The sequence below is a fragment of the Festucalex cinctus genome, chromosome 14, assembly GCF_051991245.1.
Source record: "Festucalex cinctus isolate MCC-2025b chromosome 14, RoL_Fcin_1.0, whole genome shotgun sequence".
NCBI lineage: Eukaryota > Metazoa > Chordata > Actinopteri > Syngnathiformes > Syngnathidae > Festucalex > Festucalex cinctus.
In genome coordinates, this window is record NC_135424.1 from 19,302,611 (window position 1) to 19,327,105 (window position 24,495).

Genomic DNA, 24,495 nt, shown 5'->3' on the forward strand with positions numbered 1-24,495 from the left:
TCACCTGTGAAGTGGTTGTTTTGCACATACCGTATTTGAGCTAACTTTATTGGTATTAGATTACTTTTATATGTTTTAATTTTTTTGTTGTACATACGCTAACATACACACTCTATATCTATTTTTATTTATTATTATTTTTTTTTAAAGAGCTCAGAATTGTTCATTCGGTAGTCTTACCGATTCAACGTCTTATCATCATTGCTCTTTTTTTTTTTTTTTTTTTTGTGTGTGTGTGTGCGTTTGCGTGCGTGCGTGCGTTTGCGTGCGTGCGTGCGCGTGCGTGTGTGCGTTTACACACTCTATATCATATCTTCGCATTTCATGTTGTATTTGAGGTGGTTGAGTAGTATATATTGTGGTAGTTTACACCTTTCAATTTGTTCGTCTCCCAGGAAGTGAATGTATTGAAAGCACAAGTCATTGCTTATCACTCATTAGAAAGAATACTTTTGGGTTTACTCTGACACATTCTGTTGATTTTCATTGAAGCTTTATGGCCTTATGTACAAATACAACTCAAGATTTAAACAATTTGTGTTTGTGTGTTCGGGTCTCAAAAAAATAATGGTAAGCCAATGCCAAAAGCACAAAAGAGCTGCGGCTTTTCCGCCTCTCTTCCGCTGGCTTCGTCTGCATGAAGATGATAACAAATGCACATGCAAACACACGCAAACAAACAAATGCATTTACTGTATATGAATTTGAAAGATTTACATAGCAGCTGAGGCACTTGCTGGAAGCATTTTCTTCCATGCAAAAAGGGCAATGCAGTCAAAACGACCAATCTTCTGAGGTTAGGGTGTTTTAATAGATTGAGTGTGCATGTTGAAACCGTCCGCTTAGCAGTGCACAAAGCTGCCCTTCATGCAAAATTCAGAAGGGATTCTCTGCATTGTCATCAGAAATTACAACTTAAGAAGCAGCTATCATTAACAGTAACTGAGGCTCTCGAGGACTGAGTTTGCGACCTATGGACTGTATACTATACCTATATTATTTTGAATTTATAAAATTACATAGAATTGGAAGTTGTTTTGCTTGCTATTGATTTCACTACTTTTAGTTTCTGTGCCGGTATCGAGGCACAGGGTAACACAAAACACGGGAGCGTTTTTAACAACCCAGTAAAACCAAGAGTGATGGAAGAAAAGTATTTTATTCATAGTAGTTGAACACTTAAAAGGATGCCATTTACACTCAAACAATGATGGAATCCCAGCTGCGATGTTGCAGCTGTCAATGAGGAATCTCAACAGCAGATTTTAATGGATTCGTACTGTCATCTAAATTTAAAAAAAAAAAAAAAAAAAAAAAAAAATGAAAATGCGAACATTGTTTCTTAAATGGCTCGTTTTGAGGTTTCAATTACTATGAACTCTTGGTTTTAATGGATTTTGTTAAAAAGTTCCTGTTGTTTTTTTTTGTGTGTGTGTCACCCTCTAAGGTAATACCAATGTCCGAATTCTGGTGTAAAAATGACAAGTTAGTGTGGATTTTTTTGGGCTTCATAATGCCTATCACCTCAAGGTTTTGTCCTCTAATCGTTTATTCTCCTCACTTTCTTACTCTGATGTTCGATTCTCCACTCGCTCAACACAGTACTGACGAGCCTTGCTGTGGGATTTACCAGCATAAAACATTCATGTGCTGGCAGTAGCTATTCTTTACCGTGTTTTACAGCAGCAACAATGGAAGGCGAAAGGTTGTTGTCATTAGGCCATTGATTTCACTGTCGCTGTAATCGTCGCCCGTGGCTGGACCTTACTGAATGTTTTTCTTTTCTTCCATCTGGCCGGTTAATAGATTTGCTGAAAATTGCATTTGGTTGAATCAAACCGTTGTTTGTTGTGCTGTTTGTTTCAACATCTAACTTTTGCAAAAGCTGAGATTGAGTTAGCGGCTTGGCAGCTTTTTTTTTTTTTCTTTTTAATATGTTTATATAGATCTGGTGATGTTTAGCCAATTTATCTCCTTGAAACGAGAGGAAGGCTGATACTTTTGATTTGATTGAAATGTATTTTAGTGGATGACTGTGCAGTGACCAACTTTTCAACACTTGAAAACACATGATGGATTCAAAAAGTAAGAATTAATGGTCAAAGTATGAAAGCTTTAATACCGTTTTGTTTGCCCTGTCATATTGAAAATAGGAATGTTATCTTTTAAGTGTGTCTATCTTGGAAACTGTTAATGGCTTGTGATCTTTCATTACCCTCCCACTGTTGCTCTGGTCTCATGACTTGAATATAAATGAAGGATGAACACAGAGTGGGAAAAGAATAGCTTGGGGCGAGGAGGACAGTGTATCTCATTAAATGGCTTACATTACACTGCCCTCTCCAGGTGTGTCACTACATTGCTGCCAGATGGGTTACGGGCCGTCAAACAAAGCTTTTGTCTAACAATGAATTTCACTTCGACACCTTTCAGAACACAAAGGGAAATAAAAGCAGTCTATAAAAACAACAATAAAAAAAAATCAACAGCAGAGAAAAGTAACAAAGTGTTTTCAAAACTTTTTCAAAGCATTGCAATTCTTTTAGAATCCAATTTGCATAGCCTAATTATTATTGTGTGTGAAATTTAGATATACTCAAATTTTAGTTTGGATTGTGTTGCAAATGAATGGTGGTCACTAGTCACACCAAAGAGACCAAAAAAACCCCCCACACAATCTTAGTACAAAGTTCAAAGTACAAAGTACAAAGTTCTTTTTATCACCCAATCACCCAATTTTACTTAATCGTTCCAATTATTTACAAATAACAAATAATGTCTTTGTTCATGCCAGCAACATGTAATGTGACAAAAATGGCAAAATGATTAACACTTTTCCAGTAGATGGCAGAAGTTGCAATAAACTTACACAATCCACCTGTTGCCATATATTCACCAGAACAGTTTTGTGTTCATCTGAGTAAAACACTGAGACAAGATCATAATTATTTTAGTTTAAAAATGGTACCTTGATGTAAGAGTTGACAGGTTCATAAGTCAATTTAGTCATAATTCATTTATCAGTTCCATCCCAATCAAAAACAATTATAATTTTTTTAATAGACTTTTATATAATAAAACAATAAAATGGAATGCTAAAAAATCAATTATTCTTATAAAATGTAAATTCTGTAAATTGGAACAAGCAGAGTCAAAATAGCAACAACATGTGTTTGTGTGTCTTCGAGGGGCGTGGCCTAGTGAATGATATCGGGAAGTCGGGAACATGGCTGGTTAATCTTCATGTAAGCGCCTGGATGTGACTTATGACTAACTTACCAGCTGTAACTCTTTGCTAAATAGGTCACAGGCTGTTTTATTGATCATCAAGCAAGCACACTATGATGGATGTATTTTAGTGAGTTTATGTCCAAGCTAAATAACTGTGAATAGTATTAATTATTCTTCCATCAGCCCATCCATATTTCATACATACGTTCCCGTCTGTATGTATTTCCTGACGGGGGGAAAAAAACACAATTTTTTGGGGGGGAAAAAAATGTTCATGCGAGGTTTGTTGGCTGAATGATTTCCGTCACGCATCGCGCCCACTGTATTAAAAATATCCTCAAACACTAATGATCTCTGGAAATGGCGCTTATCTAATTGGAAACACCAGCCAATTTTGAGCATCATTTGTCAATGACCTCCTCAGTCTCTCCTTTGCACGCTCACACATGCACACATGCTTTCTCTCTGTTGGACGTTTTAATCAGTTTTGAGGGGAATAATTGCTCAGGTAGACGTCTAAATGTGGAGGTGTTTCAATTATGTGCTGTGTCTGGCTTCAGGCCAAATTATGCCTCAAAGAGACTAATCAAATGTGACGTAATAACCTCAACATTGTATTATTGTGCGTGTGTGTGTGTGTGTGTTTGAGATGACAACAGATCAGAAAGTCTCTTGGGGTGGCTTGCAGATGTGCTGCACCACATCTTAAAACAGGTCAGGCTAAAGTTGGATCCTGCAGTAAGAACTTCACACACCTTCACAATGTCCTTTGAGGTCCAAGTGAAGTTCATTCTTATGGAACAACAGTGAAGGAGATTTTGTATGCTCCTCTCTAGCATCCATTGCTATTTCCTAGATCGATACCAGCTTTTTTTCTTTTCTTTTTTTCCCTGAGTGACTCAAAGGGTATCGTTAGTGTTACTGTGATACCTTGAAGTTTGACCATAATCCATTCAAATAGTTGATTGGTTGATTTAAACAAAATACAACAAATAATATGTACAGTAGGTATACATTTTTGTGAGTGAAGGACAAAGTATTAAACATTTATTTGGTATTTCATGTTTTTGGGTTTACATGAGTTAAAAGCATCACATCAGGGAGCCAATAGGAACACACGCTGCGGACTGTTTACAGAGTATTTCAAGATGGCGGAGAGCAGCCAAGCTACTGGTTTGGATTTAGCACAAAACTCAGAGGCTGAGATACACAGTCTCGTGAGCGTTTTTTGTAATGTCTCCAAACTCCCCACAATATTGTGATAATTCATAATATGAAGTTCATATCGTGATAATTTTGAATCATGATGTTTGGATAGTGGATACATTTACATCTTTAGTCAGAAAGACATAAAAATGTGCCAAACAAATCATTTGGTGACCCTTAATGAAACTAGCCAAAAATTGCAACAACACAAATGAAGAGTTGTGTTAATGTTAACATTCACAGTCACACCAGTAATATAAAACCTTTAAACTTAATACCTCTTGCATCGTATCTTCTGGCATCACGTCATGTCGTTGGAGGCACAAAAGCTGTATTCAAGTTTTCTTGGAATCACAGCTGTTTCAAGCCCAAGCAAAGTCCTTGCAAAGAAGTAGTATGACATTGAAAAAGCATGTTTATTTGTAAAATATTGATCTTCCATTTTTGTCTCAATACATGACAAATACTCATTCTCTGGCTTTCTGTGTGAGACAGCGGCAGACACACAAGCAAGCCTTAATGTGTCGCTCCTCTTTCATTGCTGATTGAACCCTCCGACTACAAAAGGTGTCTGGCCTGAATATGTCATTGTTTTCTGGAAAGCTATGCAGCCTGTTTAATTAAATATGGTCGTAGGTGTATGCAAAATATATGTCGAGTGATGCAGACTTTCATCAATCAGCTGCCCTTTGCTCATGACAGTACACGCAGTCAAGCGTCTGTCTAATCATGTCTCACATTCAAAATCTTAAAAGGCCAGCGTTACTGTTTTTAAACAACAGTGACTGGCAACTGTGGGCGACCATGCATGGCCCTGTTTTATGATAACAATCACAAAATCATACCTCAGTATCATTTTAGGTGCCAATGAAGTCTGCTTTCAAGTGATGACTTGCAGATTGATAAGTCTCACAGGGTTGCTTTTTCAGTGGGAGGCAAAGAAGCTTCAGGTCTCATTTCAACTCAGACACGCATAAATCCTGCCACCGGCAAATCAAACCCTCCTTTCGACTTTTTTTTTTCCATCCCCAGCGTCCCCGTTAGCATCGCCGCCTCCTCTTCATTTCTTCCAGCTTGCTTTCAGACACTGTGAATGGGATGCACAATTGACATGATCTCTAAGATAAACTGAAGCTTTTAAGGCAAATAAATTCCTCTTTCTGCCTTCTACCTTTGATGCAGAAACTTCCTGTTCTGTGGCATTATTGAGCAACACTGATGAAGACGCCAAGGTGATTCAGCTGCCGTCTTTGTTTGTCTATTTCTTGTTGAACTACTGACAAATCTTCATTCAATGCCAAATCTCACCCTATAATTTCAAGCAAAGGTTTTAGCCCGGATTGAAAAACACTTGGGGTTGCCTTAAATTCTTTGTTCAATTTGTGTGCAGCATAACAGCTAAATGCAGCTTCACCATGTTTACTTTAAACTCTGGGTTCCACTAATTGACCCAAGTCTGCAGACTCAGTGCCCTACTGGGTTTATATTCAATCAGCATTTCTTGAATATATCCAGGACCCAAATCATTCAGTGATTTATAGACCAGTAGCAGAATTTTAAAATCTGTTCTACAGCTGGCTGTGTAAGGCCTTTAGGAAGGGGATATGTTCTTTCTGGACTCTTTGTTTTGGTTAGAACCTGAGCTGCAGTGTCCTGAATGAGCTGCAACTGTCTGATGCTCTTTTGAGAGACTCCAGTCAGGAGACTGTTACAATAATTGAGTTTACTGGAGATAAAGGAGTGGATGAGCTTCTTTTATCCCCCTCTCGCTCTCAAAAAAAAAAAAAAAAAAAAAAAAAAGTCTGTCAAAAAAACACTGGACCCTAATGACAACAAGGGCTATAGAAAATGATTGAACAGTTGGCTCAAAAGCTGGGTGCGATGTGAATTAGCACCTCCTAAACAGAAACCAAGGTCCTTCGTTAAAAGTGTGCATGGCTTTTGTCCTCAAAGTTAGAAGCGAAGACCAGCCTCAGGTGGTGGACTTAAATTATTTCAGTGTTTTGTTGACGACGGTTATTAGTGCATTGCATTGTCGTGGTGTTGTCAGAGCGCAGTCAAAGGCCAATTTACTGGTCATTCTTCATTTCCACCCTCACCTGTGGTCACAAATTCTGGGTAGTAGTGACTGAAAGGACAAGGTCAAGCAAAGTGGCTGCAAAGAGTTTCTTTCTGGACTCAGCGATCTGGGAGACACATACAGCTGTGTTTACGCCACTTTAAGATGTGCCAGTTGAGTATAGCATCTATTTACCCTCCAGAATCCAAATGCCTTCTTGGTCTGGTGTTCCGGGCAACTGCCCGACTATGCCTCACAGCTGGCCTGGGAAAACCTCAAGGTCTCACCAGTGGAAGTTAGAACTGGTGGCCTGAGATTGGAAAGTCCTAACACCCCTACTTAGACTACTGTCCCAGTACTGGCGAAGTAGTGTCATTGTTTTAAATGTAGTGATGTTCCCCAAGGAGTTGATTGTGTTTATCAATCAATGGACTGCAGTGTGTTAACACACCATACCACTGTGGATAGTAGTAACGCTATCGGGATTGGCATAACTGACTGTGAGATTCTGTTCATTGGGTGAAACTGATTGTTCATCACATGTTGAGGCTACTGAGACAAAATGGGGACACTCAACCTAGTCTCGAGATATTTAAATGATATTCGAAGTTTATTCAGAGATGAGATACAAATATAAGCCTCCTCTGAATGGGTAGGGGGGAAAAAAAAAAGTAAATCTTTTTTTTGAAGCCTTACTTGACAAATGAATAAATAATGACGTAATGTTGGAAGCCCAAGGTTTTTTGCTCCCACGAGCGATCAACCCCCCCCCTTTTTTTCTTTTTTTTTAAAAAATAATTATTTATGTGGTGAGCCAAGATCAAACCTGCGCGCTCTGGCAGAGCAGTACACAGTGTAACCAGTGAGTTTAAGTTTAAGTTCTGGGCCGCTCACAGTAACATGGTGAAATCCACCTCCCATTTGTTGCGCAATTGAAAACTGGACAGTTCCATGAATTTATATTAAAAAAAAAAAAAAAAAGTCCCAAGATGACAGGATGTAAAAAAGTGGATATGCCCAGGTTGCTACAGACTTCTACTATGGGAAACATTCTGCTAATATGACACCAGCATGGAAACGAGTTCGAAACATCTTCCTGCCCTTTAAAAATAAAATAAATAGCCCTACTGTTTGTGTTTGTTTCTTAACGTTCATGGGTTAATGTGACCCATTCTAATGTTTAGTCATAAAAAAATCACATAATGCAATGTTTTAACTCAATGTTTTTAATAGTTAATAGTAACATAAAATTAAAGTATCAAATCCGTAGCGCATCATCATGAATGGCAGTTTTTAAATGAATTTTTAAAGTACTGTGATAAGATGTGTCAATGTGACAGATGCCACAGTAGCATCCCCACTGTACAAAATTCCAAATAAAACACACAGGCTTAGCCAGATTGCACCTCCAGGCTGTGTATTTACTTGTGCATGTGTGTTGTTGTTACGCCCGGGGAGAGACGAAGGCCACATCTGTGACTTTGACCGCCGTAGCTGACTTTGCCGACTAAAGTCTCTCTGTTGCTTTTCCTAATTTTGTCCTTCCTACCTCCCCGCACTCCCTTAGATTCATCATTTGTTTTTCCGATTTGGCCCCTTGTCCTCTCTGTTGTTGTTATTTTCTCCTCGAGCTCCTGCCCTCCCCGTCTCGTCTCAATTCATTACTCTCCTTCTTTTGGCTTCCTCCTCCCAAACTAGTGTGTAGTACCCCTCCTCAAAGCATCCCCCCACCTCCATCTTTCCCTCACTCAATGCCATCACTGGCCCAATTAAGCGTGGGGAGGGACGCAGCGGGAGGAGAGCCTGAGAAGTGATGCGAGCAAGGGGGAGGAAGACAGACAAAAGAGTGGAGACAGTTTGAGAGTCAGCATCTGGGAAGAACAAATAACTGCCCGCACCATCCTGCCAGGACACAACCACAAGCGCACAATGAATTGTCCGAACTTCACCTGGAACTTAAACAACCTTTGACAGGCTCTGAAGTGGCGGTGGCGGGGGCGGAACGGCAAGTAGACAGCCCCTGCTCCCTCCCGCTTACCATTCCCGATGAGGGAACGCGGGGAATAACAATCCAGCCTCTGTGAAGAAGAACCAGCAGACGGATGCTGCGCGTTCTCAGGATGGCGGAATACCGGCATATGGAGGGAGACTGAAGCGAGGAGTTGAAAACGGGAGGGAGGGTGGCGGACGTGCAAAATTTTTGCCTGTCAGAATCAGAGAGAGGGGTAAGGAGGACGATGCATCTGTTCTTCCGAGACAAGTGGGAGGTGGAGGGGCTGCAGACGGTGGGCATCCTCCTGGTGGTGTGCAGCTCTCTCAAACTGATGCACTTTTTGGGGCTTATCGACCTTACCACGGCAGGTAAGATGAATGGTAAGCTAAGCAAGTGAGGGAGGGCTACACGCCCCCGAGCTGCAATGATGACAAATAATGCTTGTAACAAAGTTTGACAGGGAACAAGTAAAAATGCACATTTCATACCGCGAGGGCACTTCATTGGGTGCTGTTTTACATATGGGAGGCTCAAAACCACTGCAAAGCACAATAATAAACATGTTGGTGAACTCAACCAATGAAATGCTAAAGAAAGTATATCTTGAACAAATTGCATCTCTGTTATTAGATCATCATTAGATTTTGTTGGTGTTGGCACAAAACTTATCACCATATCGGTCCTTATCGCTGCGTCACTGCTGCCACTTTGCAGTTTGACGATCACATTGATTTCGATTTACCATTTTTGAGCCCGTATGCCATCATCACGAGTGGCGAAAGAAGTACTGTGACACCTTGTCATTACATAATTGTAATTTCAGAATTGAAATATGGACCTCTCCTTTCCCCTTGTGGCTGTAATAGCTTCCACTCTCCTGGGAAGGCTTTTGACAAGATTTGGGGTGTGTTTGCGTGTAACTTTTTTTTTTTTTTGTACCTGAGTGACTGTGTGGCTCACAATCTCTGTTCTAGTTCATACAAAAGACAGCTTGAACTTGATTGTGGGTTGTTCTTCCACACCAAACATTTCCATGCACACCTTTATGGACCTTGCTTTGTGGCAGGGGAACAGAAAAGGGCCTTTTCCCACTGGAAGCATACAATTCTCTGAAGTCATAAAAAATAAAGGGGAAATAAAAGTTGAATGACAGGCACCTCTAGCTTGATCTATGTACGTGCTTAAATACTTTAAGTGTACTCTAAAAGGTAAGTTAAGAGTTTAGAAGGACAGAAGTAGTAAAAGATAGGAAAGGACATGTCAGTAAATCAATGAAGAGACTGCTGAAAATCATCCCTCTCGCCATCCATCCATTCCATAGACCTTATTTGGGTCGTGGGTGAGCTGGAGCCAATTCCACCAACTTCGGGCAAGAGATTGAGTACACACGGGACGAGTCACCAATCAGTTGCATAGGACATATAGGGGACATTGATGAATACATTTTACCGATGATGATACACATTTTATGAATTATCATGTGGTGTGACCAAGAATAAATAACCAATGTATGGCTTTTATTTTGAAATACATTTAAAGACAAGAGTTTGCATCATCCAAAAGACAGTTAAGAACCCATGGGAATAGCTATCAGGTTTGTACTGCCTCACAACTATGTAAAAAAGTTACCCTTTTAGCAACTGGTATTATAGTGATCATATGGGAATCATGTGTTATGATCTGAATATACATATATATATATATATATATATATATATATATATATATATATATATATATATATATATATATATATATATATATATATATATATATATGTATATTCAGATCATAACACATGATTTCCATATGATCACTATAATTTTGGCTAGCTAGCTAGCTAGCTTGTTTTGTTTCGATGGCTAATTGCTGGCCTCATTATGAATACTTTAAATATTTGAATATTAATTTCTTGCAGCAAATTCAAGTAGTAAGTATCATGTTGTTTCATGTGTTTATTGATAACTTGGGCACTTGTACACTTGAACCATTTGGTGTTATCCATCCATCCATTGTCTTGACCGCTTATTCCTCACAAGGGTTGCGGGGGGTGCTGGAGCCTTTCTCAGCTGGCTTTGGGCAGTAGGCGGGGTACACCCTGGACTGGTTGCCAGCCAATCACAGCCATTTGGTGTTATGGTTTGAAAATGTGATTGATCTGCAGATAAAGTGAAAGATTAATGGACCGTAGTTGCTCCAGTGGCCACAGCTGGAGTCAAGGGCCAATTGATCCGTAACAACGGTAACCGTGTAGCTGTCCAAGTAAATGAATTCAACCAAGACAGCCAAGCCACAGAATGTTTTCAAATGAAAGTGTAGTCTTGTGTTTCTCACTTACCGTATGTTGAAACTCTATTATCCTCTCCCATGGGTGAATGTGCTCTACCTTTATTTGCTTACCCAAAATTTGACTAGGAAGTACATAAACATGAACTAGATCAGTGATTCTCAACTTGTGGGTCGCATTCTAGACCAATTTTGGGTGGGTTGTGGACATCTAGACAAAAATTACGTGTAATCAAATTCTATTTTTTCTGGTAGCACAGATGTGGAGTTCCCACACACGTTATACTGTATAAACAACAGGAAGTCTCGTGCTCAAGCCACTAGTTTACTCCGTTAACACAGTTTTGTTCGGTGATGTTGCTCGATGTGCGGCGGGCCATTAATAGCAACCTGGAGTCAATGATGGTGTCGTAGTGCTTCACTTGCCTGTTGACTGTGCGGGCAGTCAGTTCCCACTCAGTGGTGTGAATGTGTGTATGAAAGGTTGTCTCCATATGTGGCGTGTGATTTACTTGCGACCAGTCTATAATGAGGTCAGCGTTTGTGTGGTCTGACATAAACTCCAGCTCACCCATGGCCATGAACATATCAGAGAAATACCAAATGGATGGATAGATATAGGGCGGCACGGTAGTCGAGTGGTTAGCACGTCCGCTTCCCAGTTCTGAGGTCTCCGGTTCGAGTCCAGGCTCGGACTTTCCTGGGTGGAGTTTGCATGTTCTCGCCGTGCACGCGTGGGTCTTCTCCGGGTACTCCGGTCTCCTCCCACATTCCAAAGACATGCATGGCAGGTTAATTGGGCGCTCCGAATTGTCCCTAGGTGTGCGTGTGAGTGTGGATGGTTGTTCGTCTCTGTGTGCCCTGCGATTGGTTGGCAACCAGTCCAGGGTGTCCCCCGCCTACTGCCCAGAGCCAGCTGAGATAGGCGCCAGCAGCCCCCGCGACCCTTGTGAGGAATAAGCGGTCAAGAAAATGGATGGATGGATGGATGGATGGATAGATATAGCCACCTTTTTCAATTAGAATAGCAGTACTTGACTTTGCCGTGCTACTTTTATCACAAACAAGTGTGAGGCTGGTTTAAGAAGCGAAACAGTCAATGTTTGGTCCTGCTCATCCGGTCTTAATCTTCAGCAGTGTGCTGCATCAACACGCTCGCTGCATTCTCTGCCATGAGAAACTCCTCAGATCTCTGTGGTTTATGAATCAAGAGGCTCCTTCAAAATGAATATAGAAGAAATGTGTTTGCCAAGGAGCTATAATTAGAGCTGATGATTTTGTTATTTCCTGAAGTAGAGTGAAGTTATGACGGCCTGTCAGTGTGTACCTAGTTAGGCCGCATTCGGAAATATGCTCAAAGTCTGTGCATTACACTGAGAGTGTAATACACTTCGACCGCTCCCATTAATTTCTGAATGTTCCAGTGTTGTGTTGACAAGACTACTATTTATTTCGGTTTAAAGTTTACCTTCAACTCGGTATCCCACCTGCACGTCGCACGCATACATCTAAAGGGATCATGTGTTTCTATGCATATATTTATTAAAATCAGGTTAATCCCTGAGAGAGGCCTCTCTTTCCTAGAAACACTGATTTGTGCCATAGCATATGACAAGGTACAACATATTCCATGTTTCCCAGAGGTGGGAAATCCAGAGAGACGAGAACGATTGTTTCTCAGCAAATTTATCACACTTATATTATATTTGATTGTCCTCACAAGTGACATTTTTCACACTGTTTCTCTCCTTGAGTTGTGTGCTAATAAAAAGATGTAATGATTCATGTAATCCGACTCAATGACATGTGAAATATAATAATATGGAAAACTCTATTGAATGCCGAGCGATGCTGCTTGGTGTAATTTAGGCACGCTCTGTGGAATGCATTATTTTGAATCAAGATGGCTCAGTGAGGTTTTTTTTTTTCTTTTTTTTTTTTCTTTTTTTTTTTTCTTTTTTTTTTTTTTGCTGAACAGATGGAGCATGTTCTCACGAGAATTTAGTACCATTATGTACAAAAAGTAATTAGCTGAAAACGGACAGAAATCTATTTTAATCACAATGTTGTTTTTTGTTTGGTTTTGTTTTCTAGCATCCTTTATTCATTTAACCAGAGGCAAAAACTTGCCTTGGTCCAGTATGAATTTAAACATACTGGTTCTCTTGGCTGTCGCCTCAGGATACTGTTATGTAGCCTTAATAGTCTTGTGAAAAGCTCGAGTCCACCCCCTCAGTTCTTTGACGTCTTAATGGATCCCAACTGGACCTCATCAGCTTCTCCTCGTTTCCTCAATCAAATCTGACTTCACTTTTGTTGTCACTGCTGTTATCTTGGTTGATTTATTGATTTATTATAGCTCAAATGCATGTACCCTAGTAATATCATAAAAACTTCATTGACTGGGTGTTGCCAGCTGTATCGTCTCAGTACTCCTGGAAAAGTGAGCCGAAATGAGGATTGCACAATGCATGCAAAGGGGTGTGGTCTCAGTAGCCCTGCAGTTTGTAGTGCGCCGTGTGCAAATGGCACTGAGGGATGAACAGTGCAGAAATTGAAATTGAATAGAAATTGAAGATTATCAATTTATTTTTGTGAAATTCCAAAAGAAAGTAATTAGTATTGAAATGGTTACCTAGTATTAAAATGGTTACCTTTATACTCTAATATGTATTAAATTTACAATTACAAACATTGGAGTTTTCATTGCTAAAACAAATATATATATAAAAAAAAAAGAACAAGTTATAAAATGTTGCACTTTGAGTGAAATGTTTGATCCCCAAGCAAAACACAAGTGAGTAATTGGTGGAGTAACCATTGTTGACAGCAATGAGACAAATCTTGTAGTTGTTCACCAGGTTGGCACACAGCTCAGGAGGGATTTCTTTACTGAAACCCTCTAAATCTTTCAGTTCATCCACAGGTTTTCTATTGGGTTGCATTCTGAGTAAACCACTCCATGATTTAATATGTTTCTTGAGACTTTACTAGGGATGCAACGATACCAGTATCAGTCTTGATACTGTAGATCAGGGGTGTCCAAACTTTTTCATTTGAGGGCCACGTACAGAAAATCTGAAGGACGCAAGGGCCACATAATGTTATGAAGAGAAATTGTGTTTAGTCCTAAAAATTGTACAAATAATTTATTTGTGGTTTTGCATATTTAGAACAATGCTACAGTATATAAACCAATTTATTTGTAATATGCCAGTAGGGTTATTATTATAGTTTTGGAATTTTTCATTTTAGTTTTTATTTTGTTTTGAGTTTTTTTTTTTTTTTTTTATTAAGTTAGTTTTAATTAGTTTTGAGGGTGGTTCTGATAGTTTTTTCTTATTAGTTTTAATTTAGTTCTTTAATAAATCCTTAGTTTTAGGTTAGTTAGTTTCAGTGATAGTTTTAGTTTTTTTTCCATGTGTATTACTTGTGCGCAATATTTAAAAAACGAGATGGGCACGGCGTCATTATTCCAGTTTGTATCAAAATAAATCTACTAAAAATCACATTTAAAATCATCCCAATCAATTAATTACCAAAGACTAAAACAATGTACACTTTTTCTATAATTAGTTAATTTTATTTTAGTTAGTTTTGTAAACATAAAATGTAGTTTCAGTTCGTTTTCTTTTTTTAAAAAAATCTTCGTTTTTATTTTATTTCGTTAACGAAATTGTTTTTTGAATTTTAATTTCTTCGTTAGTTTTAGTTAACTAAAATAACCTTTAATAGCACCTGTGTTTTTCGACACCCTCCCTTCTTACTTTGACCATCTCCAAACATTTTTGTTTTTATTTTATTTGAACTGAGTCAACTGTCATTTTTAGCATATGTCGCGGGCCACTAAAAAATGGACGCCGGACCGCAAATGGCCCCCGGGCCGTAGTTTGGACACCCCTGCTGTAGATCCTTACTTGTACTCGGACTTGAAAAAAAATGCTCTGATACTCCAGTACACCCCAATACCGCCGACTGCGAATTATGCTCTGCAAAATGGATGATAAACAACGCCCGCCCCTGATGGTGTGATAAAGTTTCACTTGAGTTGTCCTATCAAAATTTTACTTTATAACTGAAAAAGCACTTGTATATCTTGTTACTGATTTTATTCTGTTGTTAACTCACAATGGCAGTAAAATTGTAGCCTACTAAACTCTAGTTTCTTCTTCATCTCTTATATCATCTTTGTTTCTTATCTACTTTATGGACTTCTTTGACATAATGCCCCCCTAGTGTTCAGAGTTATATGCGGTAACTTGGCAAGCATTCTGGTGGAATAGAACATCAGGAATTAGATGGTGCTCCTCTAAAAGGTGTTTTATTACAGATAAACGTGCCATGATCAATAAAAGTTTGCTTTTTGTGCGAAAATTAAAACATTGTTTTCATCACAATTGCATGACAAAGTGGCATTATCACTATTATCCCTTTAAAAAATAAAATAAAATAAAATAATCCATTGCGCAATTATGTACTAAGGTACATGCTTGTTCCTATTTTTCCTTGACTTGTAATTTCAAAAACAAGTTATCCATCAATTCATGGGTTAAAAAAATGAAGTTAATCAAATGCAGAGGCAATTATGAAATATGATGAGGCGATTAGACACTCCTACGGTTTCACAGTCATAACCGTCCGTCCCTCTGAGCGTAATCATAGCTCTGATGAGACACCCCTGGTCGAGATCATTTAGAGCAGGGGTCACCAACCTTTTGGAAACTGAGAGCTACTTCTCGGGTACTGATTAATGTGAGTTTGATACACACTTTTCAAACGCAACTCAACTTATTTGAGGGTAAATCATCACCTCATTCTCCGTGATTTGGTCATTATACTACGATGCCTATATTTTACCTGTACTCCTGTTTTTTTGTTGTTGTTGTTTTTTTTTTCCTTTTTTTAATATTGTCATAAAATTTACATCAATTCAAGTGTGATTTAAAAAGAATAGCAAGATTTGATGCAGCTTATTGGCAAGTGGAGATAGATATATATTTTTTTTTTAATTATAGAATAGTTACAAAGTGAGCTATTTTTAGAACTCACCTGTGTGCTGCTCAAGTGGTCCTTGGGGATTAGCAACCACCACGTTGATCGTGGTTCTTAACCTGGGTTCGATTGGCCCTCAGGGGTTCGGGGTTCGGCAGAGGTCAGGACACACACCCGACTCATATAATTGGTGATGACACGCCCCGCTTAGCTTTCATTTGCTTCAGGTGATCACGCCACATCGCTTGGTATATGTGTGCTGCAGTGAATTTGGTGCACTCGGTCGTCGACTTGTGACTGTTGTGATGGTACATTATGTGATTTAAAAAAAGAAAGAAAGTGGCCGAGCATATATGTGCAATGAATTCACATGTATAACGGAATGGTTAAATAAAGAAGGGTTCGGTGAATGCACGTCGGAAACTGTTTGGGGTTCCGTACCTCCTAGAACTGCTGGTCTAAATGATCTTGACCAGGGGTCTTTTAATTTAGTCCAGTGAGGAGGCACGCCTGTTACCACGGAAACTAGGCAGTACTCGTGTAGTTGCACTTTTTGGGTCCATGCTCACTTACCGTAGGCAGTCTATTTCATCCGTGTATTTGTACTGGTATAGTATAGTGTTGGAACTTTGAAGTGGCTATTATGGTGTAGCAAATGAAACGTCACTGGGAAGTGACATTTTATTCATATTAACCAGTGTGGGATTGGTTTCCCAGATTTTACGTGGATCTCATTACTGAGCCGGGTCAGCAGGCAATCATAGAGCATGTTAGTGTGTTTTCACGCGTCTCTGGCATGATATATGTGTGTGCGTGTTGTTGTTGTTGTTATTTGGCATGTACCAGTGTTTCTAACCTTTTGTGCTATGGTTGGTGATTACAGGCAATCCTTCCAACAGCCAAAGCAAAAAAAGCATAAAGCAGCGATTCCTCAAGCTGCTGCCGTGCTGCACGCCCTCGGCCGCCCCCTCAATCAGTCAAAGCAAGTCCTCCTTCACTCTATACACGTCTTTACTTTATCTCTTGTGTCCTGCCTCTCTCGGGGATTAACACCACACTGCCGCTGACACGTTCTGGCAACAATGGCCCAAACAAACCACTTGAGCATCAGATTGGATATGCGGTTGCCTGATATGTATTGGAGGGAACACAGAACACCTTTGTCATTTTTGTTTTTGGTGGTAAATTCTGTTCCTAACTGAAATTTCATGCCTTTTGTATTAGGCGTATTGTGTTCATTAATAATTAATATGAATTCTAAGTTTGAAAATGAGAGAATGTGGGATTGGATCAATTTTGATTTTTATAGCCACTGCCTGCGAAGTGGCACATTTCTGAAAGTTATTGCTATAGCTTAGTATTCATCGCTGCCATGTATAGCACCTTTTTTGTATGATAAACACACAGACAATTTCAGATCAACATCAGATTACAATTGTGTGTCATTGAAAGAGTGGTTGAGATGTCAGCATAAGACTATTGTAAAGTCAACTTTTTTTCGTATGAGTCAGAAAGGTGCATGAGACTAGTATTGAGCATTTTGTTGACAAGTTTGTGTTGATGGTGTATTCAATATAGAGTTTTGTACATGATAAATGACAGACTTTATTCATGTGCTCAGTTTAATTTTATACCCTTCGTTTATCATGTTTTCATATTCCTCCTAAGTTTTTATGCAATGTGATAATATAAGTAAGCATTTAATTATGGGGCCTCATTTATTTTTTATTTTAATATTTAATGTTACTTTAGTTCTCATTTTCTTAATAATTTACTCTGAAATGCACCTTGTTTTTTAAAAATAGCTGTAGTTCCACAATTATGACTGCAGGATGTTTATTAACTCAACTGCATAAGAGCGAGGCCTTCACACCTAATACAACCAATATATTAATTGGAGTTTAAAGAAAAATAAAGTGACTATTAGCTAGAAATGCAGATAAACCGCAAATGCCATGGCAGATAGATATGTCCCCAAGTCCCTCCACTTAGAGATGCTGCTGTTTTGGTTAGCAACAGTGTTCAATGGGTATTTAGCTCTTCAACCCTATAAAGCCTGAACCATGAAATATCGATCCATCCATCCATTTTCTTGACCGCTTATTCCTCACAAGGTCGCGGGGGGTGCTGGAGCCTATCTCAGCTGGCTTCGGGCAATAGGTGGGGGGACACCCTGAACTGGTTGCCAGACAATCGCCAGGCACACAGAGATGAACAACCACTTGTACTCACAAACACACCGAGGGACAATTGGAAGCGCCCAATTAACCTGCCATGCATGTCTTTGGAATGTGGGAGGAGACCGGAGTACCCGGAGAAGACCGACGCAGGCACGGGGAGAACATGTAAACTCCACCCAGGAAGGCCGGAGCCTGGACTCGAACCCGAGTCCTCTGTACTGGGAGGCTAACGTGCTAACCAGTCAACCACTGTGCTGCCCCACCATGAAATATATGAGAGAAAATTCTGATTATTTGTAAATAGAGTATTTATTGGTAGTTTTGAGCAAACAGTTTTTTTAAATCAACTTCCACATGACTTTTGATTTGTGTCATATTTGATACATCCAGTCACAATGATTTAAATTCATACTTTTATAACTGTCAAAAATAGAATACTAAACGGACGTATCAAACATATTAGTATTTCCAAAAATCAGAAATAACATTTCTTTTAAGAAATAAAAGAAAGAAGAAAAAAAGAAAACTTATTTCAATATTAATAAGTATTTGTGTCTCTCCTTTTTCAATTGGGGTAATCTTGCAAGGTCGCTGGAAAAGCCATCAACTGGGTGATACTGCCCTCTAATTGATTATTCATGCAATGCATGTCTCAGATCATATACATCAGGTTTTCAACGTGAACAAAAATGTTATACTCGTGAAATAGAGGGCTCAAAATGTCTTGAATTTAATATGGTAAGTTTGGCGTTATAGGTTAAGTACATGTCAACGATTACTGCTTGGGGGCAAAACATATAATATATATATATATATATATATATATATATATATATATATATATATATATATATATATATATATATATATATATATATATATATATATATATAGTAGGGGACACTATTTGAGGAAATCCTGTGTGTGCATGGGTGTGTGCGCGCATGACACACGTACGTTTATTTTTCAGAGGGAGAGGGAGGGAGATTTATGCACATTGACAAGAGTTTCTATTGTACATTTGAATGGGTTATAAAGGTGATAGCTTCTAGAGGTTGAGCTGGGAGTTAGAGTGAAAATAAAATGAGAAATGTCTGCTGGTTATGGCTTGTGAACATGTTTTTATCACACTCACTTTTTTCTCAACTCGTTCTAAAACTTTGTTTCACCTTTTTATGTTTCTTGTATTACACTTTGTAATTGCTCTGTTTGTTGTGGTTATCGCCATACCGAGCCAAGACTTCAGCTTGGTATGAGACATAGTCATACCCTTAAATGCTTGCATTACTAATGCTAACACAAATGTGTGTTTGTGTCTCACGCAGACAGCGTAGAAGATGACTTTGAGCTCTCCACCGTGTGCCACCGGCCGGAAAGCATGGACAAGTTGCAGGAGCAGACCAAGTTCACCAAAAAGGAGCTGCAGGTTCTCTACAGGGGCTTCAAAAATGTACGTCTGCTTGAAAGAAAGACCGATTATGAATATGGCACGTTATTTTTTTTTCTCTCTGCCATTTCATTGACATTTTTGTTTGCCAGGAGTGTCCGAGCGGTGTGGTGAATGAGGAGAACTTTAAGAATATCTACTCACAGTTTTTTCCCCAGGGAGGTGAGGTACAAATCATGATAACTATGAAACTGTATATTTAGCATGTTGATCATCACATCAATTTCTGTCTTCTACATTTGTGCTGCATGTCGACAGATTCGAGTACGTATGCGCACTTCCTGTTTGAAGCCTTCGACACTGACAAGAACGGTTCAGTTAGCTTTGAGGTGATCATTTCATTCTTTATCCATGGCCACCCTTGAGCACATAAACGTGTTGTTGCTATTTTAAGATTCATACTAATATATGTCATCCCGTGTCAGGACTTTGTATTTGGCCTGTCCATCATCCTGAGAGGGACCATTAATGATCGCTTAAACTGGGCCTTTAACCTCTACGACCTGAACAAGGATGGCTGCATCACCAAAGATGTTAGTTTGCTTCTTTTTTTTTTCTCTCTCTCACAATTATTTAATCACACTCATTCAGGTAATTAACCATATAGCTACTGTAGGTCTGTATTATGCAAAACAGTCTGCTACAATGCTGATGTTTCCATTTGACAAAGCTTGTGGGCTGATTAATTATGTAATTCATATTTATTAAAAATAAATAAATTACACATTATTTACTGTAACTAGATTGGACCATTTTTATATTTGCAGCTCTCAGACCGATTAATCATGCTATTATTTATTATGTATGTATTTAAATGTATATATGTATGTATTTAAACAGTAACACACAATTTTTCAACAAATATTTCACAGATCTACAATGGCCTATTATTGTTTGCAGAGTTTGACTGATTTATGATATGACATTTATATTGCCTAAAAAACATATATATATATATATTTTTTTTTTTAAATTTTTTTTTTTTAAATAATTCTTATCCATGTTGGCCAATATAGTATAATTTTGCCATGCTTGCAGAGTAATTAATTAGGCGGTTTATTTACTGTAACCATTTATTTGTTTATTATGTACTGCTTTTATGGCCTTTAATGTTGTATATATCTATATTGATCCATTATTATAAAATTGCAGACCATTTAAATGATTAGTCATGCTGTTCTATTAGATTTATTTATTTATTTATGTATTTATTTATTTATTTATTTATTGTCAATATACTGTAATAGAGTATCAAAACATTATGGATTTTTAACTATTATTACAGATGCATTACATCAGTGCGTGTCCAAGCCTCGGGGCCCTTTGTGGCCGTCCGGCCATTTTACAACGGCCCACGGTATATACTAAAAGCAAAATTTTTATAGTTAATTAATGGAGACTACAACTACTAATAATACATTAATTGTATATTCTGTAGAGCTTTGATGAATAGGAAAAGATACAATTTAAGTATTTAACAAGTGAAATAGTAACATTTCTCTTCATATCACTAGCGATCATGGATCATTCATTTTTAGAAGCAAACATTTTTTCTTCAGCCTTCTGCTTTACAGTATGTCAATGTCAGAATTTTGACCCTATCATATTAATTAATTACTTGCTTTAAAAATATTCAGATTATTACAGAATGCTCTTTTTTTTGTTGTTCTGAATATAAAGCCAGGATTTGGCTGCCGTTTAGTGCAGGGGCAGCTCTATCAAGGGCCGGGCTACCCCAGTATTTTGAAAAGGTAATTAAATATTTGCCACATTTTACTATAGAGTACAATATTTTTTCAAAGCATTAAAGATAGAATACAATTGCTTGATTGTTTGCGGAATAAATTAAAGTTAAACATTTTGAAGTCACCTTTGCATCCTTCGATTTTTCTGTATGTGGCTTTCAGAGGAAAAAGTTTGGACATCCTTGCACGACACTGATTATTCATTGCATTTATTTATTTATGAGGTAAAACATTTTTTAAAATCTAGATATTTTCCTTTTGCAGCACCATTAGACTAGTATTGAAGTTGGAGACAAAAAAAATCTCTTAAATTTATTATACAGATTGAAAAAAAAAAACAACAACGTTGTTGGTGTTTATTTGTACTGTATGTGTTGTTTTGAAGATGTTTTTTATTACTATTTTGTTGTCAATAAATGTGTCTTTTAACATATGTACTCAATCTTTCCATTTCCATTAATTACTCTATGAAAGGATGGAAAATGCAAAAAAATATCGTTTGGCATATTGCAAAAAACGTGACATGAACTGCATGCACTGTATCTATTGGAATATCTCATGTTACCTCGTAAGCTCTCGAATCATTACTTCTGTTTTCGTTCTGAGATCTCCACTCATGTATTGTCTATCGCTCGTGTTACTTTCTCTTTGCAGGAGATGCTAGACATCATGAAGTCCATCTACGACATGATGGGGAAGTACACGTATCCCACTATGCAGGATGATGCCCCCAGAGAGCATGTAGAGAATTTTTTCCAGGTCAACAAACAAACAAATGGGAATTCTTGTGACTGTATAGTAGTACTGTTGTAATGATTCAATATCTGGCTGCTGCTGTTTTTTTCTTTCAGAAAATGGACCGAAATAAAGATGGAGTGGTTACAATAGAAGAATTCATCGAGTCGTGTAAAAAGGTAGAAAAGATAGATAGACTGGCTGGGAATCACAAATGTAATTAAAGAACTTCATCCAAAAAAATGTATTCTGTCCTCAGGATGAGAACATCATGCAGTCCATGCAGCTGTTTGACAATGTCATCTAAGGATCAGGAAGGGTGCTGGTCCCAGGGTTGGAGTGGTAAAATGAATCAGGGTTGAAAGAGGGCGTGTGTGTGTGTGAGTGCGCGTGGTTGAGCTCCCCTGTTGAAGCAACCGTGGAAGTCCACTCCTCATCAAGCAGTGTGGTGGAACAAGGGGAAAAGAAGGCAAGCAGCAGGCTCACGGACACTACCACAAACCCAATTCCCAACCACTTCTTCTCTTCTCCCCCCAAACCTCACCACTGACTTGGTGCATGTGGAGCCGCTGTGAAACAGAAAGGAATCTGACGCACAAACTCCGGGCAAGAGGACGTGCGGCATTCCCGGGAGATGGAACTGATTTCAGTATCGCATGATGATGTCACTTATATCCGACGATGACGTTATTTACCGAGACGCTCCCAAGTCCGCTTGTCCGTCTGCCGTTTCCCGGTCATCCTCAGGTGCCTCACCCCTTGTGCAAAGTGCATGTGCAACAGGAATGACCGTGACGTCTCCATCTTGCCTATACGGGGGATTGGACTGGGAACAACACCCTTCTCCATTCGTGGGATTCTGCTTGAATGAGTCCTGGCCTTCCAAACTATTTCCGTCTTAGCTGTAGGTGTCTGCTGACTATCATGCACCATAGTTGACAGACCACCCCAGTGGTTCTAGCCTTTAATGAAATGTTTGTGGGGAGTTTAATAGACTGCAGGCTGTGTTTGTGAACTTGTGATCAGATGAGTCGTGATTATAGCAGGGTCTTCATTTAAAACAAAACACATCAAATTAGAAGGTTTTCAAAGTGTGAGGCAGACTGAAGCACTTCAGGAGAGGTGCACCAGCTTGAGAAAGAAAAAAAAAATTGCAGTGGAACCTCCAAAGTCAAACACCACAATAGTGGTAGTTAGGAGTTAACAAATACGGCTTAAATGTCAACAAAAACCATAATCAGTGTTTACAATATATTTAAATTGTCATGACACTCTGCTTATCACTCTGCAAACACATCCCTGTTCCCTCTTTGTTGCGTATGTCTGACAGTGGTCCACAAAGGGTGAGTATTTTATGTTTTTGTTTTATTTCACTGAATTTAACTTTATACTTCTACGACACCATATGAATGTTGAAGTGTTAGAAAATATTGTTTGTATAGTGAATAAAATGTTTGATTTTGTTCACAGGATGAATTATAGATCTAAGATACAATGTGTACAATTTAGTCCCATCTAGTGGTGAAGTAATAGAATGCAACAACCACTTCAGCACATCGCAACCCTACCAATAACTACAGTAGAGAAGCTCTTCTCCTTCGATTATCCGTAGCAGAAAGATGGCGGCGAAACATGTCAGCCTCTTGTAAGGCATGGCACGGCCTATGAAATATCATTAGTGACGACTAGACCTATAATGATAAGAAAATAATGTACGCTGATGTGATAGAACATTTTTTTGTTCACATTATAGAAATTGTGTGTTTTTAAAATTAAAGAACATTGAAAAATTCCACACGCTGTTGCTTTACATTTTCCAATGAGGACATTTTGTTTTTAAATGGAGGTTCCACTGTACATTTCATAAACCTGTCTTAAAAGCAAATGATGAAATACTGTAACTCTGTCACACACTTTGAAAACCCATCAATTAGGCCACATTGTGAGTTAAAAAAAAATAAAAATAAAAAATGAGTATGTGTTGTTTAATTAACGAATGAGAAAAAACTCAATCATATTATTAGTTTTTTGTTTTTTTTTTACATCTCCCTCCCCCATCTTTCCCCAATTTTCTCTGGAACACCAAAGAAACAAAATAAGAGAGGAGACCCATTTCGCCTACATCTGTGCAGGAAGAAAGACGGCGTTGGTAATTGGCAAGGACCAGTCAGAGACACAAGAGGATATTATGTGAGCTACTGTGATGTTTTTATTTTTAAACAACCCATTTATGTATTTATAATTTTAAAAATATATTTCATCCAAGTGCACAAGAAAATTACAAAAGTGGTGTACAAATGTACAAATTGTGAAAGCAATAATGATCACTTTTGTGAGTGAGAGGACACAAATCAAAGTGGAATCTTGAATCCTAACATGCATTTCCAACCTTTTAGTATTCATTATCATATTTTTCCAAACAGTGGTTTGGCTCTGATTGGCCCTTGCCACGCGTCAGCTCCCACAAGTCAAAACTGTCCATTCTCCGCATGTACTTTGTCTAGAATAAAGAAATCTAGTAGTCTGTTGTACCCACTTTTGTTAGCGCGCCTCTAAATAGTTACTTATTCTAAAAATGTATATTTTGTACAGACAATAAAATTCACAGTTACTATGCAAAC

At 38.4% G+C, this 24,495-nt stretch overlaps 1 protein-coding gene across 2 annotated transcripts in view; it reads left to right on the forward strand.

The window, feature by feature from the left end:
* The window catches only part of LOC144001019 (A-type potassium channel modulatory protein KCNIP2-like), a 113,259-nt gene extending 88,765 nt beyond the window's left edge, over positions 1-24,494 (forward strand). The window contains exons 2-9 of one of the 2 annotated variants that reach the window (XM_077494938.1): positions 16,651-16,753; positions 19,277-19,397; positions 19,487-19,556; positions 19,653-19,723; positions 19,820-19,927; positions 21,794-21,898; positions 21,991-22,053; positions 22,134-24,494. In XM_077494938.1, coding sequence (XP_077351064.1) covers positions 16,651-16,753; positions 19,277-19,397; positions 19,487-19,556; positions 19,653-19,723; positions 19,820-19,927; positions 21,794-21,898; positions 21,991-22,053; positions 22,134-22,181 — 689 coding nt within the window. In that variant the 3' untranslated portion in view covers positions 22,182-24,494. Of the gene's footprint in view, positions 1-8,708; positions 8,858-16,650; positions 16,754-19,272; positions 19,398-19,486; positions 19,557-19,652; positions 19,724-19,819; positions 19,928-21,793; positions 21,899-21,990; positions 22,054-22,133 lie in introns of those variants that run through there. The other variant, XM_077494939.1, reaches the window with a different exon arrangement.
* Position 24,495: the final 1 nt, after the last annotated feature.